This window comes from Chaetodon trifascialis, chromosome 20 (genome assembly GCF_039877785.1).
Source record: "Chaetodon trifascialis isolate fChaTrf1 chromosome 20, fChaTrf1.hap1, whole genome shotgun sequence".
Lineage (NCBI taxonomy): Eukaryota > Metazoa > Chordata > Actinopteri > Chaetodontiformes > Chaetodontidae > Chaetodon > Chaetodon trifascialis.
Genome location: NC_092075.1, coordinates 18,319,451 through 18,337,855, shown reverse-complemented (window position 1 = coordinate 18,337,855; position 18,405 = coordinate 18,319,451). Strand labels below are relative to the sequence as shown.

General features: G+C 44.4%; 2 protein-coding genes across 6 annotated transcripts in view; one reads left to right on the top strand and one right to left on the bottom strand.

The window, feature by feature from the left end:
• LOC139348455 (MAM domain-containing protein 2-like) overlaps positions 1-11,861 on the top strand; it is a 19,071-nt gene extending 7,210 nt beyond the window's left edge. For 4 of the 5 annotated variants that reach the window (XM_070988596.1, XM_070988595.1, XM_070988592.1 and 1 more), the window contains 13 exons: positions 1,147-1,436; positions 3,591-3,675; positions 3,832-3,969; positions 4,731-5,008; positions 6,087-6,180; positions 6,464-6,610; positions 7,535-7,654; positions 7,765-7,922; positions 9,104-9,200; positions 9,291-9,449; positions 9,560-9,813; positions 10,884-10,968; positions 11,062-11,380. In XM_070988596.1, coding sequence (XP_070844697.1) covers positions 1,147-1,436; positions 3,591-3,675; positions 3,832-3,969; positions 4,731-5,008; positions 6,087-6,180; positions 6,464-6,610; positions 7,535-7,654; positions 7,765-7,922; positions 9,104-9,200; positions 9,291-9,449; positions 9,560-9,813; positions 10,884-10,968; positions 11,062-11,108 — 1,952 coding nt within the window. In that variant the 3' untranslated portion in view covers positions 11,109-11,380. Of the gene's footprint in view, positions 1-1,146; positions 1,437-3,590; positions 3,676-3,831; positions 3,970-4,730; positions 5,009-6,086; positions 6,181-6,463; positions 6,611-7,534; positions 7,655-7,764; positions 7,923-9,103; positions 9,201-9,290; positions 9,450-9,559; positions 9,814-10,883; positions 10,969-11,061; positions 11,381-11,410; positions 11,636-11,776 lie in introns of those variants that run through there. The other variant, XR_011603406.1, reaches the window with a different exon arrangement.
• Positions 11,606-18,405, bottom strand: slc30a5 (solute carrier family 30 member 5). The gene is made up of 16 exons (XM_070988591.1): positions 17,871-18,405; positions 17,239-17,361; positions 17,046-17,112; positions 16,789-16,874; positions 16,580-16,667; positions 15,394-15,481; positions 15,207-15,283; positions 14,919-15,089; positions 14,500-14,788; positions 14,202-14,410; positions 13,914-14,071; positions 13,686-13,815; positions 12,685-12,931; positions 12,373-12,599; positions 12,062-12,190; positions 11,606-11,954 (listed from the first exon to the last, which is right to left on the bottom strand). Exons 1-16 carry the CDS (start codon positions 17,939-17,941, stop codon positions 11,784-11,786), a joined length of 2,331 nt encoding a protein of 776 aa, XP_070844692.1. The 5' UTR covers positions 17,942-18,405; the 3' UTR covers positions 11,606-11,783.

Sequence of the window (18,405 nt, the reverse complement as noted above, 5' to 3'; positions counted from 1 at the left end):
CCCTACTGCTGTTTCTGCGTAGGAAACAGTAGCATCAGGTGTTTTATCGACAGTTTGTCTTCTGGGAGTCGGGACAGACATACAACATTTCACAACAGAGGTTTATTTCTAATCTCATCCAGAATCCGATCACTGCTTAGATGTGAGCCCCTTTTCTTCAACAGTTTGTAAATTAATCATGTTTAATCAGTTAAATTGAATCAATGATCACCAGTCCAAGGCAGAGTGAAACATCTCAACAACTACTGGATGGACCTTCACTTTTCACATAGTGCCATCATCAGGTCAAAATGTCACTCACCTGCAACATCCAGCCTCAGCTGAACTTTGTGCTTATTGCTAATAAGTTGCTAGTTAGCAAATGTTAGCACGCTGAACCGTGATGGTGACGATGGCAAACATTAGTTGCTCAATGGTAATATGTTAGGATTTAGCCCAGAGCAGCACTGTGCCTGCAGCCCCAGGCATCGCGAGCATGACTGCAGTCTGGTGATACCACCTGCCTCTGTCTGTTTGTGCTCATCACTGTAAGCGTGTCGATGCTCATAAGCTGGCAAGCAGCAACCTGTGACTTTTTTCCATGAATGTATGTGACTTTGTGACAAGCACTTGGTTTGTATCTGTGATGTTCAAGGCAGGTGAAGGTAAGTGATACACATAAGAGGAGTCCTAGAAACTGCTGTAATAATATTGCCTCCACTGGTGTTTCTTCACATGCATGAGTTTTTATTTTGTCAGCTCTTTTTGGCAAATCACTGCAGAGCTTAAAAGGTCGAATCTCACCTGAATTTGCAGTTTGAATTTTCCAATTTTGGACTGCTCCCCTTCTTTTGTGTTGCTGGTCATTTGGGAGGCTTGTCGCTCTCATCCTGTGGAATAGGATGAAATCTTTTCCTCCCAGAAAAACTAGACTTTCATAAAGTTGCCAGTGCAAACACTGTCGCACAGGTGGGTCATATTAGGCCTGTCAGCATCCAAAAACCTTTAGTGTACCAGTATTTGTTATTTGTAAGAAATGGGCATGTTTGGCATAGGTTCACAATATTTAGTCCCTGTACAACTAAATGTTATCCATGAAATGATATTTTTCCCTGAGAGCAGCAATGTTTGCACTGTTTTTCTAACTCCCATACCTTTTTGTCTCAGGCCACTTTGTTGCAGTGGATGCAGTCATGGCTGATAGCCAGGATGATGAGATGGGTGTAGATGTCAGCCCACAGAGAGAGATCACAGGGGTCCTGCTGAGCCCGGCTCTGGAGCAGGGCGAGTGGAGCTGCCTGAGGCTAGTCTACCAGATCACTGGCACAGGAAGCCTGGAGGTCCTGCAGCGCACGGAGGGAAAGAGCTTTGACAAGCCGCTGTGGAGCAGCCAGACGCCCTCTGACAGCTGGGTCATCGCAAACATGGACCTGCAGAACAACACTGAGCCTTACAAGGTAAAATCCTTTTTAAAACAGCGTCCAATTTTTGTTTTGAGATGAGACTAGCTAAAGAGCAAAGGCCCTCTAATTACATTATTTAGGTTTTTTCATCCCCTAATATGAAAATGTTGGATGGAACAAACAGCATACTGTCAGTTTAACTGGTCTTAGAGCCTTAGCAGGGGTGTAATGTTTGTCCAGAGGGTAGTGTTAGAGGAAAGTTTACTCAGGGTCCAAAATGTAAAAGGTTCATCCACTGAGGAGCTTGAATGTGCTCATAAAATTTCATGGCTACCTGTGTTAGACTTTTGATGCCTTCACTGCAACTGGAAACTAGCTGGAATTGGAATTGGCTTGATGGTGGCACAACAGAAAAGGTCAGAGGGTCACCAAAAACATTCCTCATATTCATCATATGGAGACCATGAATATGATCAGTAAGCTTAATGTAAATCTAACTTTTAGTTCTGGACATATTACAGGAGAGTGTAGATGTAAACTCACTAAAATCATTCGGAATCATTCACAAATCTAAAAAAAAGGAGTCAGTGAAACAAATAAAAGCTTAAAACAAATGATCAAAGTCACAGTTGTGCATCACTATGAATCCAGTTTTATACATAAATGACTATTAAGGGCCACATGTGAAAATAAAAACCACAGATTTAGAAAGTATAATGAAGAAAGTTGAAATGTTGCAAAAATCATATTTTTATTTCTTTTAATATCTAGAATACAGTCATAATATTTCAAGAAAAAGCAATAATATTTCAAAATAAAGTAATAAAAAAGCAAGCTGAAATGAAAAATAACTTCTGATTGAATAAGCAGTGTAACTGCAACTCTCCCTTTTCTGAAAATATATTTTTACTGGAATCATACTAATTTACTCATTATTTGCAACTTACAGAATGTAATGAAAGGATATGAGTGCACTGTGTCGCAGCAGTGAGTCACTGTATCTGCTGACTTTCCATCCCTCTGTAGTTAAAAAAACAGTGGAGGTGCGGGAAACGTTTTCGACATATAGGCTGACACTACACATGCAGGCCCAAATTGAGGCCAGTATGAAGTGTGTGGAGAGACACCCCCGCCTACACCCACCCACATTATCTAAACACCATGTGGGAAAAGTACAGCACATGTTTATGTTACATGCAGAGGCAGAGCTGAATCTGACGGGGTTGTGACCTATATGATGGTGAGTCGGTCTGTGCCACGGGCCCCTCAGTGCATAAACATGTTTCCTTCCAGACGAAGCTGAAAAAAATTATAGGTCAGAGGTTGAAACTTCAGACTGATTGACAAAATGTTCTACTATTTACTCTCACTGAACACAAAGCCACCAGCTTATGCTCGGGGCCATAACTTCTTACAATAGCGACGGCTCTATTTTGCAGATATCAAATGATGAAAATGACCTGCAGCTGTTGTTTTAGTTAAAACCGCTTTATTTTTCCCATCAAAGGAATAATTCAACACATTCAGGTAGAAGAGAGGTTCAATAACAATTCACATTTGTGAGTTAAGAATGGACCTGAAGGTAGCATTAATGATGACAAGCTGCTGGATGCAAAGCTGTTTTTAGCAAACAAGATCTGATAAACTACCTGCAAGCACCCAACAACGGACAAAGTTAGCGATGCAGAGAAGAAAGTGGAACATCAAGCAGCTAAAGAGCCAAAAGTTTTCCTCAGGAGAGCAAAGTAGAGCCGATAGGATGCATTCATCTGGTGGGCACACACTGACTCCAGATGCCTGCTAATGTTGCTCTGTGTCTGCTGGATGTTGACATTGACATTTATTTGCCAGAACATAAGATGTTTGTCCTTGTTTACACACGAAAACCATTCATTCATCTAAATAAGTACAATTTACATCATTCTTGACCACGCCCCCCCCCCCCCCCACACACACACACACACACTCACATGTACAAGCCCTGACCTCCTGTTTTTAACCAAAGTTTCTTCTGTCTTCCTGTGTCGCCTCTCTTTGTGTAAGTTATTTTAATGTGAACCTGCTGCTCTGCGGACCTCTGAAAGTAAATCAGATTTCATGCGTGCACTCGCTCTGACCTTCCTTACATTCACTCACCTCTCTGATGTCATGCCTGTGTCACTCCACATCACGGTTGCAGGGATTCACTGAACATGTGTTGCTGATTAGGTTGTCATCGAGGGTAAACCTGGACAGAGCCCCGGGAGCAGCGTGGCCATCTTTGAGATCCACATAAGCCCCGGATACTGCTTGGGTCAGTTACTTCACACACACATCGCCTGCACATCTTTCTTTAAACAAAAAGAGGAGAAGAATCCACGCGTGCATGTCTGGACAGACACCATCTGCCTTTTTTACCCACACCCATAAAAACAGGTGTGTTGCTGATTTCTCACTTTTCTGCATCCAGAATGTGATTTTGAGGAGTCTCACCTGTGTGGATACAGTAATCAGTGGAACGCCAATGTAAACTGGTATGTTGGAGGAGGCGGGGTCCAGCTCCTTCACAACAACGTGCCAAATGACCACACGTACAACAACAAGACAGGTGAGGAGTATTCATACAGAGGTGTTTTCATCCACTGACTTAGGACTTTTTTGGACAAAATGAGCAGGTGAATGCTATTTGTGTGAAGCATTTAGTGCAGATTGCAACCGCCTGAATACCCCTCACATCACCCCTCCCTTTCTTCATGGGCTCAGGAACACTTAGTTTTACACAGCATCTCAACAACAATAGACCTCTCTGGCACAGGGGAATAAGATCCCACTAAGACTTGTTAATAGGATCAATTCATTGTTGGTTTTGATCTTGTCATGAGATTTACTGTCAAGAAGTTGCATAAAGAAGATCATCAGCCTGATCTTTTAATTGTTGAGATGAGTGGATGTGGCAGCCATGACATATATGTTACGGGTAAAGAAGCCCAGTATAAAGACCTGAGCTGTCTCTGTGGCTCAGACTTGACGCAAACATAATTCAGAATGTTCCCAGTAGGTTTCCAGCCTGACGTATTAACAATCTTTGGTTCCTCCTTTTTAGCTTATTATCCAGGATAGCACCCAGATACCACGGCAGGCTCGCCTTTAATCATAGAGGGAGCAGTTTGTCTTCACTGCCGTCACAGAAACTGGTCTTCAGACAGCATTTCATTGAATTTATTTAAATATTCAATTAGACATCTAACGTCAAGACGTATGTTAAAACTCCAGATCAGTGCCTACTGGGTATGAGTAAATTCTGGATCTAAAGTCAAGGTAATTGAGGCTGCATTTCACAGCCCGCCTCACATTTAAACTCCCTCTCAGGTCACTTGATGTACGTGGACTCCGTCTATGCCAAGACTTTCAAGGAAGTGGCCAAGCTGGTGTCTCCCATGACGACGGTGCCCATGTCCGGCTGCCTGAGTTTTCAGTACCAGCGAAGCGAGGAGAGAGGCAACCTGTTCTCTGTTTTCACCAGGGACCCGCTGGGTCAGTACCAGGAGCTGTGGAGGGCAGGGACGGAAAACCAGAGTGACTGGAGCAGGACGCTTGGAGAATGGATACCTGTGCAGGTGGACCTGAAGGCACCGTACTCTGTACAGGTCAGTATGAACATGCCGTTGCTTTATGTGCTTTGCATTGGATGTTTAGGCAAGGTGGTTTTATTTTTATTGCACATTTCTAACACAGAGGGCATTCAAAGTGCCTCAATAAAGGGCATTTTAGAGCAGCAGAGTTTTAGATTTAGATTTGAAAGTGGCCAGGTTTACACAGTTTGAGATCATCAGCTTTCATCTGTGTGCAGCAGAGTAGCTAAAAGCAGCTTCATCCTGTTCTGTTCTGACTTGAATTATTACCAGCTGACTGCTTCCTACAGATCTAAGCAGGTCAGAAATGACCCGACTTTATGGAGTGATTTCTAAACTAGCTGCAGCACTTCAAAATCGAATTAAATCATATCTTCAGAACAGGAGTAATATGCTCAATTTTTGTTAGAAGTTTGGCAGCAATGTTCGGAATGAGCCGATGTAGTCTGATTGTCATTTTGGGAAGACTGGACAGGAGACCATTACAGTTGTCCACCCTGCTGGAAATGAAGGCACGAATGAGTTTCTTTAAGTCTTGTCTGGACAGGAGACCTCTTACTTTTGATCCTACAAGATTCCTTCGGTTTTCCTCTTAATACCTCTGGAATCAAGTAGAGACAACTTTCTTTCCTTGTTGTTGTCAAATACAATGATCTCCATCTTGTCTATTAAAAGGAATTTAGAGGAGAAAAAAAAAAATCAAATTTCATGAGTTGATTACCTCAGCAGTGGAAGCTTCCTGTGAGCCTTTCTTTTGGTTCTCCCTCGGCCTCGCGGGCAGTGACGCAGGTCTGCTGGGTGACCTGTGAAGGGGTTCTGGTGGGCAGGTTTGGAAGACTTGTTTTGTTCCATTTCTCTGAAAGATGCTCTTTGCTCCTCATTCTGTTTTAATGTGCAGGTCCTTTTTGTCTGTCTTTGAACATACTGAGTTTAGCTTGTGCAAAATGAAGGATTGTTCGCGCTGGTACGTCAAAACTGCATTAATGTTGTACATAAATTTAATGTATGTGTTTGGGCACACATCTGCGTGCACTTAATAGCATGCAGCTTTACGGATGAGAGTCTGCCTCCATGTGTCTCCCTGCCTCTCCAGGTGGTCTTTGAAGTGGCTTTTAACAGTCCAAGAGGGGGACGCGTTGCAGTTGATGACATTTCCTTTTCTCCAGAGTTTTGCAGCACAGACACTGGTGAGCTGCAGCCTCAGCCGCTCACTGTTCATTCTAAACAGGCTCATATTAGTGTCAGCATTACCGCAGTCATATTTATAAGGTAAAGCTTTCTGAGTGAACATCCAAAATGTTAACTTTTAGGATTTAGAAAAGGACTAATAGCCTAACCATGAGCAGCCAGTAGAAGCTCAATAGCCATGAGATCTTTAAGAGCTCAGACACTGGGGGGTAGCATAGCTTAGCATTTACTAAAACCAGAGACACAAAAGCGTCATGCTGATTCCATACATCTGTCCCACAGAGCCGACCTTTGACCCCTCCATTGCCAACTGTGACTTTGAATCGGGTCTGTGCCGCTACACGCAGGACCAGGTGACGGGATCCTCGTGGAGGAGAGTGTCCGTGAAGCCCAACATATTTAGGAACGGGGACCACACCACAGGGGCAGGTGGGATAAAACAGCTGACACTGGATTTCAGAGCATTTCTAATGTTTAAGTCTGAATTAAAGGGGAACTCAAGTGCTGTCACTTGAGTCAGCTTCGCTTATGGCCGATGATTACAAGTTTCAAAACATACCTCCGTTGCCTCCTCATGCCTGTTTGAGGCTCAAAGCTACATTAGCTTCTATTAGCATAATAAACCAAAATCTGTGCAGTCGAGTCGAGTTGTGTTGTGGGTAGTGCAGATTTTACCAATGAAAGAGAATGAGTGATATCTGTGGTTCTGTTATGTCAATTTTATTCACTTTGATTAAAAATTGTCCATCATGAATCCGATGAGTCCTCTTTTCTCCAGGTTTTCTAATTTAACACTGGCCTGTGGGCGTCTGTGGGGATGCCTGTGGTGCCAAAATCAGGGAAAATAGTTTGAGGACCACGGAACACCTCCTGGACTAACTTTGTCCTAGATCAGTGTTTCTCAACTCCGGTCCTCGGGCCCCCACTGCCCTGCATGTTTTAGATGTTTCCTGCTCCAACACACCTGATTCAAATGAGCAGCTCGTTATCAGGCCACTGCAGAGCTTGATGACGAGCTGATCATTTGAATCAGGTGTGGTGGAGGAGGGAAACATCTAAAACATGCAGGGCAGGGGGGCCCGAGGACTGGAGTTGAGAAACACTGTCCTAGCCAGTGTCCAAAACTGTGTTATCTCTCAGTTTTGTCTTTTTTTCTGGCCTGGTGGACAAAAACAGTGAAACCTGAGGATGTGATACTGAAGAATAAAGCAAGATTTGAGGCTGATAAACAGTCGAAAACTGCCGACATTAAGATCAATGCCAGGTGCGAGTGGTGATAGAAACATTCATGGCAAGCAGATTCAGAGGAAGAGAGAGTTTTGCATGAAAATAAAGGCTGTCTTCTCCTTCCAGGATCTTTCCTGTTGGCTCACTCCCGGCTGAGCCCACGCTCCGGTTATGTTAGCCGCCTGATCGGTCCAACTCTGCCTGGGAACATGAAGTACTGCTTGAGATTTTACTTCTCTCTGAGGGGTGAGTGGCACCCAGAATGTCTCCGGATGTGTGTTGGTGCATTTATGTGTGAATTGGGCTGTGCTTTATTTTACTGACTCACCGACCACAAATAACTCTGGTGGATGCAGGTTTCAACCAGACGGATCGGGCTCTCACAGTTTATCTGCAGCAGCAGCAGCAGCAGCAGCAGAGCAGCCGCCAGGAGAAGATCTGGACCCAGGGGGAGAAGTCCAGAGGAATCTGGATTGCGACAGACGTCACCTTCCAGACATCACAGCCTGCCAAGGTTGGAGGAGAGGAAGTGGAAATATCCCATCAGTCAGAATAACAATGGAGAATCACATAAACGAAGGGATAAATAGAGAGGAAATAAAGAAGGAAGGAGGGAAAGAGGAACAAAGGAATAGATAAAGAAATGAATGAGTGAATTGATTAATGAGGAGGGCTGCACGGTGGGGCAGCAGGTAGTGTGCGTGCCTCACAGTAAGAAGGTCGCCGGTTCGATTCCCGGGTCAGGCCTTTCTGTGTGAAGTTTGCATGTTCTTCCCGTGCATGCGTGGGTTCTCTCCGGGTACTCCGGCTTCCTCCCACAGACCAAAAACATGCTCATTAGGTTAATTGGTGACTGTAAAATTGCCCCTAGGTGTGAGTGTGAGCGTGAATGGCTGGCAACCGGTCCAGGCCCGCCTCCCGCCCGCTGACAGCTGATAGGCTCCGGCCCCCCCGCGACCCCGAAGGGGATAAGCGGCATAGGAGATGGATGGATTAATGAAGAAAGAAAGAAAGGAGGAAAGGATCATCAAAGTCATTGGGGTTCATCCCTTGGGGAACATGAATGTGTGGGGGCCGAAGTGAGCCGACCCACTGACAGTACAGCTACATCACTGTCGTGGCTGATGAACAGTTTCAGAAACTTATCATTAAAGAACAAACAAGCAAATAAAAACTGAAATAAACAACAGCATGGATTCTCAAGAGAATGCAGGACAAACAGGCTGAGCAGAAGAATGATCAAATAAAGAAAGAAATCACTGTTAGTTTTCAGAATAAGCTTCACTCCCTGCTTGTGATTCATGTCTGTGATTTCTTGTGATTTCATTCACTGAGCAGCTGCTGTCAGAGGACACAGTGTCACCATCATGTGTTGTGCGTGATGAGGATGAATTCATCTGGATGCCGAAGGGCTCAAAGACTCTCCCCGCTCTGGCCTTTTGTTCCTCATTTCACAGACTGAGCCATTTTAAGAAAGACTAATTGATGATTTCTTTTCTTCCTCACGAGGGATTTCAGAGTCTCGCACAAACGTCAGGGCACAAAATGAGCAACAGCCTCAGCAAAGTGTTTGTGGTTTTGCTTCTATTTCGGGCTGAATCTGTGAATGATTAATGGCTGTAAGAATGCACACAGTCCGCTGGGATGGTGAGGCTGATGAAGACGCCTCTGCTCACTGCTGTCCCCGCTGTTCAGGTGGTTTTCGTCAGCACCTGCAGGAGCTTCTGGGACTGCGGCTCCGTGGCTTTGGATGACATCAGCATGAGCCTCGGGGACTGTGAGTTAACGGCAGGTAAGAACTGATGGGTCGATATTTAATGTTCAAAATGAAGTCGACAGCTGTTTTTCTGTGTTTCACCTGACATTCATTCTCTTGTTGCAGGCTCGTTGTTGTTGTCTCTCCCAGGACACTGTGACTTTGAAGCCGGCCTGTGCGGTTACACTCAGGACAAGCTGAGCGATGGTGCTGACTGGGAGTGGAGGAGAGGACCCACCCCGACCTCGTACACCGGGCCAAGAGGAGACCACACCTCAGGACTCGGTGAGGCTCCCCTGCACCACCTGGCGTGCCTGTTTTATTGCGCACAGAACACGAGCATGCTGAATGTTTATGCTACAGCACAGAAACCCACTAAAACATTTGATTGACAGGATACTACCTGTACATGGAGGCGTCGCCCATGCTGCCCAGTCAGAGTGTCCGCCTGCTGTCCCGCCCTCTGAGGGGCTCCAGGGGGCCTCAGTGTCTGCGCTTCTACTACCACATGTACGGCTCAGGCACGGGCCAGCTCAGCGTCCACCTCGGCAAGGACGGAGAGGACGTGTTGCTGTGGCAACGCAGCGGCGAGCAGAGCATCGCCTGGCTGAGGGCCACAGTGGAGTACCAGTGTGACAGCCAGCATCAGGCAAGAGCGCTCAAAACGTCTCCAAGCTGTTTCATATTTAAAGCCTGTGTGTTGGACAGAAAGACGATCATGGCTGCTGAGTAACTTGTGCTGGGCTGCAAATAATGATCGTTTTCACTAGAGATTAATTTTTCCAAGGCAGAGAATGTTCATGTGCTCAGCTGCTAAACAACCTAACTGACTAATAGATTATCAAAATTACTGCAGGTAATTTACTTTGGGAATCACTGACACACACCTTTTCCATAATATCTAAGAGAAAAACTTAAAAAAATTGCACATAAGTACATTTACTCAGGTTTTCTGTATATGAGTACAGTTTTGAGGTACTTAACTTGGGCATTTCCATCTTACGCCACATAATACTCACAATCGATTACCTTTCCAAGGGAAATAGTCTATTAGTCTGTTCTATAATCCCCTACATTTATCAGACAGATCAAGATCGTACATTGAAAAACACGATACGATCATAAAATACAGTTTCTGAAGATTAAAGCAATGCTTCTCAACCTTTTTGGCCTGACACACAATTTTTAAAAATGTGCTTAGATGGACCCACTTCGAGGTCTAAAGAAAATTATCCAATAGTACCCCAAAATATCAAAGATTAGAGAAAAGGTCAACATGTGAGTACGATTTCCTCTCCCTTTCATCATCTCACGGCCCCTGAGATTTCTCTTGTGACCCTTACAGGCCTTGATGCCAATGTGAAAAACTAGCTAACTGTATATAAAGTATTTAAAGTAGCTGCATCGCTTGCAGCTAAAATGCAGTAAAATGCTGCATCAATATTAATCCACTAATGAGAAACAGTATATAATAATAATATCAGTCACATGGGGCATGTTTCTGCAGAACTAGCACTTCTGTTTTTGATATTTAGACATTTTTCTGATGATACTTCTGTGCTTTTATTTAACGAATGACGTGTATGTTTAATGGCATATTTTGACATTGTTGTATCGTACGCTTACTTCAGTAAAGGATCTGTCTGTGCTCACAGTAAGACGCTGACTGAGAAAAGGTGCCTTTAAGCAAATGTTTCCCTCTTTGTGTCACTGTTTCAGATTGTGTTTGAAGCCACCAGGGGTTCATCAGTGAGGAGTGACATCGCCATTGATGACATTGTCTTGGAAGGCAGACCTTGCCCAGGTAACCAATGTATTTAAGATATTTGAACATACGCCTTGAGATTAAATATGTTGAGGTCTGTAACAGCTTCCTGATTTCTCTGTTTCCTTGCAGAAATGGAGATCAGGGCCACCGTGGGAACCTCCAATGAGATTGAGTAGAGAGCAAGAGGAGAGCAGCTGTCGGATGCATGAACCCCTGGTTTTTGCACATTACAGACTCCTGACTCCTGCATGTCAGTCTGAACATGAAGGAATGTTGGTAAACTTTTCACGTAGTTCTATTTTCACGGAGCAACACATATCAGTTGTGTCATAGTCAGCATTTCTCTCTGCACTGTAGCAACAGAGAGTATGTTTAACTGTGTTTTTCTTCACATTTATATGCATTAGATTAATGCTCATTGCTCAAATAAAGTGAGAAAGTTATTCAACGTTATTCTGATTTTCCCTTTTTTTGACAGCTAAAATCCTCACGTGTGATGGTTGTGCATGAGAAAGTACAGCTTCTTCTGAGCCTTTACACTCGCAGTCAGACAGAGAAACTTATAGACTCCTCAGTGAGTGACGTCTTGACAAATCCCAATCCCGCACTGCTTCCACGTTGCTTCTGCAGAGGTTTAGCATTTCATCAAAAAATCACACCAGTTCTTTAAAATACACTTTATGATCAAGGAGGGAATTTAACTGTAAGTATGAAAACATCAGCACAAATCAAAAAAAGATAAAAGCAATATATTCACATTTATTCAAACCTCATCCATACATACGATACTGTACATTTCAATGAAAAAGAGACTGAGTCTGTAATGTTTCGTTTGGTCCCACAGATGGTCGTTACATAATACACGTGCCATCTTTCAGGTATTTCATGCTCTCCATCTGCTGCGTCATTGCCAGAACTTCCTGAAAGCCGGTGCTGAGTCCAGACATGTGCTGGAAGTACGCCTCCTTCTCCACCTGGATCGACAGATTATTCACTCCGGCATCTTTCAGAATGGCCGTCACCTGCGGATCAGGGGAACCACAGAGAGGAAATGAATGAAGGAAGACAGATCGCTGATCAAACAGCCTTCAGTTATGGAGTCTGCGGTGAAACATCCATATGATTCTACCTGCTGAATGATCCTCTGCTCCACCACATCGGACATGATCTGAAGGTGGATGGTCCCTGCGATCATGTTAGCAGAATGTCTCCAGAAATGAGGGTCTCTGTACGACAAAACTCCTTCAATCTTCTCGATCTGAAATGAAAATCAGGAAGAGGATTTTTTACACATCTGCTGATGGGGTGATAAAGAGTTTATAATAATGCTCAAAACCATCCTGGAATGAGTTAGCTGATCCAGATGGGAGTGATTTGATTGACTCCATTTCAACAGATGCGTTCAGTGAAAAAGGCCACCGTTGACGTGTGAGTCCTCACCTTTTCCAGTGCGCTGTTCAGGTCCTTCTCATTTTCTGGGGGACTTCGTAGAAGAAGAACCTCACAGGCATCCTTCAGCAGAGGGATGACGCTGAGAAAAATGAGCGTCGCGATGAAGAGCGAGCAGATGGGGTCGGCGATCAACCAGCCGAACTGACGGATGAGGATGGTGGAGATGATCACGCCGATGCTGCCCAATGTGTCCGCCAGGACATGGAGGAAAACACCTGGGAGAAGAAGAGCATGAGGATTTTAAGCTGCAGTTTCCTTCCAAAGAGCTCTTTTTTTTAAGTCATCAGCGGAAACACACACCTCTCATGTTAGCGTTCATGCCTCCGCCCCCGGAGCCGTGGGAGTGGCCGTGTCCGCCGTGCCCGTGCCCGTGGCCGTGGCTGCCGTGAGAGTGGCCATGACCTCCGTGGCTGTGCTCGTTGTGGGAGTGGCCATGGTGCGAGTGACCGTGGTCGTGGGACGAGCAGCTTTTGCCGCCGTGGGAGTGAGCGTGACTGAAAGCGCAGATACCCACCAGGTTGACCAGCAAACCTCCAACAGACACCGGCTGCAGGAGGCAAAAACAGCACGGAGAGCTCAGACTGACAGATGTCCAGTGACTCGATAAAGGACATAAACATTATGGATGTCCCAAGTCAGTCTTAAAACTCTGTTCCAAAGCTAGTCATCACATGCTTTAATTGATCACTATCATCCAATATTTTCCACATGCTCATCAGCTGTCAGCTGGAAACAGATGTTATCCATAATGCAGCTGGTGAGCCATGTGTTAACAAGCAGCTACAATGACTGTAGTGTGGGACCAGCGCGGGACACAAAAACGACACTTTTCCAAACACCTCGCATTACTGAGTAACATTAAAAGGGAGTGATTTTATGTTCAACTGTCCACTTTTCATGATGTTCGAGTTAAGCCTTTCCTGAAAATGTCTGCTGGAGTTCTTGGTCTGTTTGACCTTATTACCCTCAACCTATGAGAGCAGTGTAAGTTTAATTTAATATGTTTTAATCTGATATACTATGATTTGACACATATGGACAGAGTGTCGGTTTCCTTTTTGTTTTCTTTTGCCTCTATCAGTAATGTAAGAAGTGTCTAATATAATACTTGAAGTGTGCAATGTGCAGCTGTTTTATGTCAGAAAGTATACTGTAAATATCTTGTGAGGGCTCTGTTTTAGTAGATAATTAATATTAAATGACAAAGGTAAAATAAATGATAATGGCAAATAAAAGTGCATCAGCAGTTTCAACACTCAGTCACAAGCCTTTACATCTAGAGGTAGATGTGGTTTACTCACAGTCAGCATGTCTGTGTTTATATTAGGAGGATCCAACACACGGGTGACAGACTCCACAAAGACAAAGAAAGCGATGACCATCAGGAACAGGCCATTGATGAATCCAGAAAGTATTTCAACACGACCATACCTGCCAGAAACAAGAGTCCACATTTTAACATCCAGCTGGATTTTCAGCGCTTTCAATTATTCCTATGTCTCCAACACCAAAGCCTTGATGGGCTTTACCCGTAGGAGAAGATCCTGGTAGCTTTCCAGCGAGTCATGAGGGCAGCGAATAAGCCGAGGACCAATGCTGAGCAGTCGAACAGCATGTGGAAGCCGTCGGAGATCAATCCCAGACTGTTGGTCCAAACACCATAAAAGAGCTCCACAAAGGTGAAAGCCTGAAACGTGCAGAGCAACAACACTCACATTCTGGTAGTTTCATATTTAAATCCACAAATTTCCCAGACAAAAACAAATAAAAATAAAGAAATACCCCCCTCAATTATATCCTTGATGTTCTGTACGTACCAAGTTGAGACACAGGAAGTAGAAGATCTGTCTGGAGTCATATTCCTCCAGGATCTGCTTCAGGGAATCTTTGATGAAGCGTGGGAGGGACTGCGACGTATGCTGCAAGGCATCACCCATGAAGTTATACAGGGGGGTCCCTTCAGGTGAGTAACCCACCAAGGTGCCTTTCTGACCTTTCTTTGACGGAGACGAGAGAATACTGGAGGCTGTGGAGAGAGGGAGATGACAGAAGGGAGGAAGTGAGGCGAAATCAAGGTCGATGTATGAAACGTTAAGTCACTCTGCAGTTACTTACACATGATGAAGAAGACAGCGCTGACGAGCACTCCACCAGAGAGCACATGCTCTGTGCTGACCTGCTGCGGCGGTTTGCTCATGGAGCGCAGCTGGTCGGTCAGCGGGTGAGTCCAGAAGTTGGCCAGCAGCAGGGCGCTGAGGAAGAGGGCGATGGTGCCATAGCGGGCGCACTTGGGCGTCTCCATTTTTGTGCAGCAGATGGCCTCGGCGTAAAACTCCAGGATCATTACGGAGAAGATGATCATCGCGAAAGGCAGGATGAGGGACGACCATGATTCTACTTTACTCTGGTGTGGAGACAGAGTGAAGAAACAGTGAGTGAGGAGGTCAAATAAATCATCTGATGCATAGTTCACATGTGGACAGGTATTTTTTTTTATTTGATTTCTCATTTTGTCACATAGTCTGTGCACTTACTTCTGTGGTTGCTGAGAGCACTATGACCCAGGGCAGCAGCACCATAGCAGAAACCAAGTTGTCAAGGGCATAGAGGCGTTTTGCACCACCAATTTCCACCGACAGTTTCCTGGAGGCTGTGTGGAAGCCCACCTTCAGAAACAGGGAGACCACCAGCAGCACAACACCACCCTGTCAGGAAGAATGGGAGGACAGAGGGAGGATTTAGAAAGCAAAGCCAAATCTTTACTATGCTTACATACGTAGGACTACATCTTAAATTACATGTGAGAGACGGGCTTTGCTTACTTTGTGATCTGCAACCCCTAAAAATGCGATGGCAGTGTAGAGGAAATGAGTGAGCGCGCTGTCGTGATGTCCCTCAGCTGGTTAGAAGACGAGTCAAGGCAAACACAAAATGAACAGAGAAATATGATAATGCGCAACACAAACCGATCAGGACTGAGAAAACAGCTGTAAGTGGTGCAAAGGATACGGTGTTCCGCCATCTTGGCCATGAGATCATCGTTGTCAAAGAGGAGGAGGCAGATCACAGCGATGATGAATAGAGCAGCCCCTCTGGTCTGCGCAAAGACAAACCGACAGAAACTCATATTACATACTTCTTCCGGCTTTACATGAATCTAAAGCAGAATGCAAACGTTGTTTCAATGACATTCTTTACAACATCAGGAGTCTCCGCCTCCATCTGACTACGAGATTAACGAACAGCAACACAATTCTCTCTGGAAATATGAATTCTGTTCTACTTGATGAAGAATTAAAGGATAATTCTGGCTAATTATAAATTCAGTCATATTTTCAGTTTTGGCCATCCTTTCTATTAAAGCTGCAGTAGGTAAGATGGAGAAGAGAGCAGACTTAGCCTGAAAATTTGAAACAACACAAGTTCCACGTCACTCCCCCTCCCTCTCTGCCGCACTCATGCCCTGCCTCCAAGCCCCTCCTCCCTGCAGCGTCTGCGCGGCTGCCCTGGCAACCAGTAACGTTAGCCTTAGCATTGGAGACAAGCTAACTCTTCCCAGCCGCTACATCACAGTCGTGAACATACCGTACGCGCTGCGGAGTGTTACTGTAACAATCATTATATTAGCTTTATGGTTATTTGTTGTCTTAGCCGTATATGCTGTTGTTGCCAGAGGCAGTATGGGCAGTTTCTCCTTTGTGATTGGCTGTTGCTCCGCCATAGCTTTCACTAGCCTCCTGACACCGCTCACAGAGCTGTTTGACTGAGCGGCAGCCGGCAGCATGAGCGAAGGGAGGGGGCGGTTCTCAGCATGTGTGAGTAGTGACTGACAGATGTCAGACACTCCCTCAGATGCTCCTCTGGCTGTGATTGGTTGTTTTGTGTCGGGCGCAGTGGATTCTTGCAAATCACAGTAGGAGCAGTAGGTGGGACCAATGGAGCTGGGTTTTTTTCATAGATTACATGTTTCATGTACTGCTGTCTGGGCATAGGGACAGTTTTAGCAAATATGACAAAAAATTACTTTTATACAAGTTACCTCCTGCAGCTTTAAGTATATTAAGTTATTGCTGAGGTCTGAGTACAAAATGAGTACAACAATGTACAACATAAATGGAATGTGTTAATTATCTGGGACATTTCTTGTCATGATCAAAGTTTTTCAAACCAGCTGTGTGAATTAGTGGCCTCCTACCTTCGATGGCCCACCTCCAGAGCTTGTGAACAGGACACCAAGAAGAGCAATGACCACCACATCACTGTGCTCAAAAAGCAACAAGGTCCTGTAAAAGACACGAAGCAGGCGTCAATCACACGTTGAAGGCAACAGAGTCTGCCTGAGCACACAAGACATAAACACAGGCAGAATTAACGGCTATGAAAAAAACACTAACACATATTTACCTGAGAGGTCCACAGAGAGTTAGACCGAAGAAGCCCAGAAGGGATATGACGCAGCTGAAAACAGCATGCTTCAGTAACTTTATCCACTACAAAGAAAACAAATTTGAAGAGGGTTTAACAAACTGCTGTGACAAATGAAGAAGAAATGGCAGCTGAAGTCATGATCCACACAGAAAAGCTTGGAAAACTCTTTTTTTTCTTGTAATGTCAGAAGAGCTGGATCATCTGCGAGTTGAAGAGTAGGAATTCGGACAAACCTGTCTTTTTGAGATGATTTTTCCAGAGGAGAAAGGCTTTTGGAAGAAAAGTAGGATTACAGCACTCCTGAGAAAGGAGAAGGATCACTGTCAGCATTTTGTCATGATCAATGAATAATAACAACAACAAACACAGGTTTGAGAAAATCAGCTGAACAAAACCTGACAAAGTGACGAGCAAATGAGTACTTACCCTAGTTTTAGTATGAAGATGAACTGGACAATGTGGACAACTTTGAGGATATCATAAGATTCAAAGATCCCGAGAGCCTTGAGCACCTTTGTGATGACCAGTAAAACTAAGTATCTGGTTAACCTGAAGACGAAAAGGACGAAGAAGATATGTCAGCACTGGAGGTGGATGATACAGAAAAAAACACCGTCCTATTAAAGGATTTTCACACCCACACCCAACTTTTGTACTATTACACTAAATCTGTGCTGAAACAATCCGTCAATTAATCAACAGGAACTAAATCATTAACAATGGTGATCATCACTTGATCAGTTACTTATCAAGCAAAAATGTTAAACATTCACTTGTTCCAGCATCTCAAATGTTTACTTTTCTCTGTAAATTTAATATTATTTGGAGTTGAGACACAACAATGACCTTACAGACGTCTCCTTGAGCACTGAACAGCTGATCAGTTCACTGTATACTGAGATAAATCACGAGATTTAGCCATAACTCAGATTTAGTTGGTGTTGCTGGACCTGATCACCAAAATCTAACATACACACTTACGGTACAACTGTGATTTGACTTAATGCCATGTAAATACAAGTAACCAGCTGGATGAGTTTAACCAAACAGACACGTACCTAGAATTGGGCACTTCGACCATTCCCAGTTTCCCCCCTGAAAGCACGTTGCTGCTGTATTTCTCCTCCATTCCTCCGGTTTTTTGTCCAGTTGCAGTATTTATGTCCCCAATATCCTTAACATTACTGTTGCCTGAATAATGAAATCGAACCGCAGCTCATTTAGCGGCGACGTATATGACCAGGCTTACTCTGGTCCATATTCATTCTTCCGTTTAAACTTAATTAGATAAATGTGTTTAAATAAACTGTAAACCTACAATCAGCTGGCAGCCCTCTTAGCCTGTTAGCTAGCTAGCTAGCTATCCATCTGGCATGTCAGTTCGAGTTTATCTGAAGTTTCTAGCGACGACACATCCTCTGTGTCCGGTTTACGTCTAACAAACACATGTCGTCGCTTGCTTAAAGCAAGATAATTGACAATTTTGGATTGAGTTGACCACAATAACAGCTAGAGTCCGTATTGTAAGGATAAACCATCCAAGCTGAGTAAAAAGCCACAGTACTTCCGGACACGGTGAGCATTCCACGTCAC

Excerpts from the sequence above, each read along its gene's own strand:
- slc30a5 (XM_070988591.1), bottom strand. The coding sequence starts at position 17,941 with ATGGAGGAGAAATACAGCAGCAACGTGCTTTCAGGGGGGAAACTGGGA. Across the intron at positions 14,789-14,918 it reads TGCTCTCAGCAACCACAGAA|AGTAAAGTAGAATCATGGTC; the intron begins GTAAGTGCACAG and ends TCTCCACACCAG. Across the intron at positions 14,411-14,499 it reads CGCTGTCTTCTTCATCATGT|CCTCCAGTATTCTCTCGTCT; the intron begins GTAAGTAACTGC and ends CTCTCTCCACAG.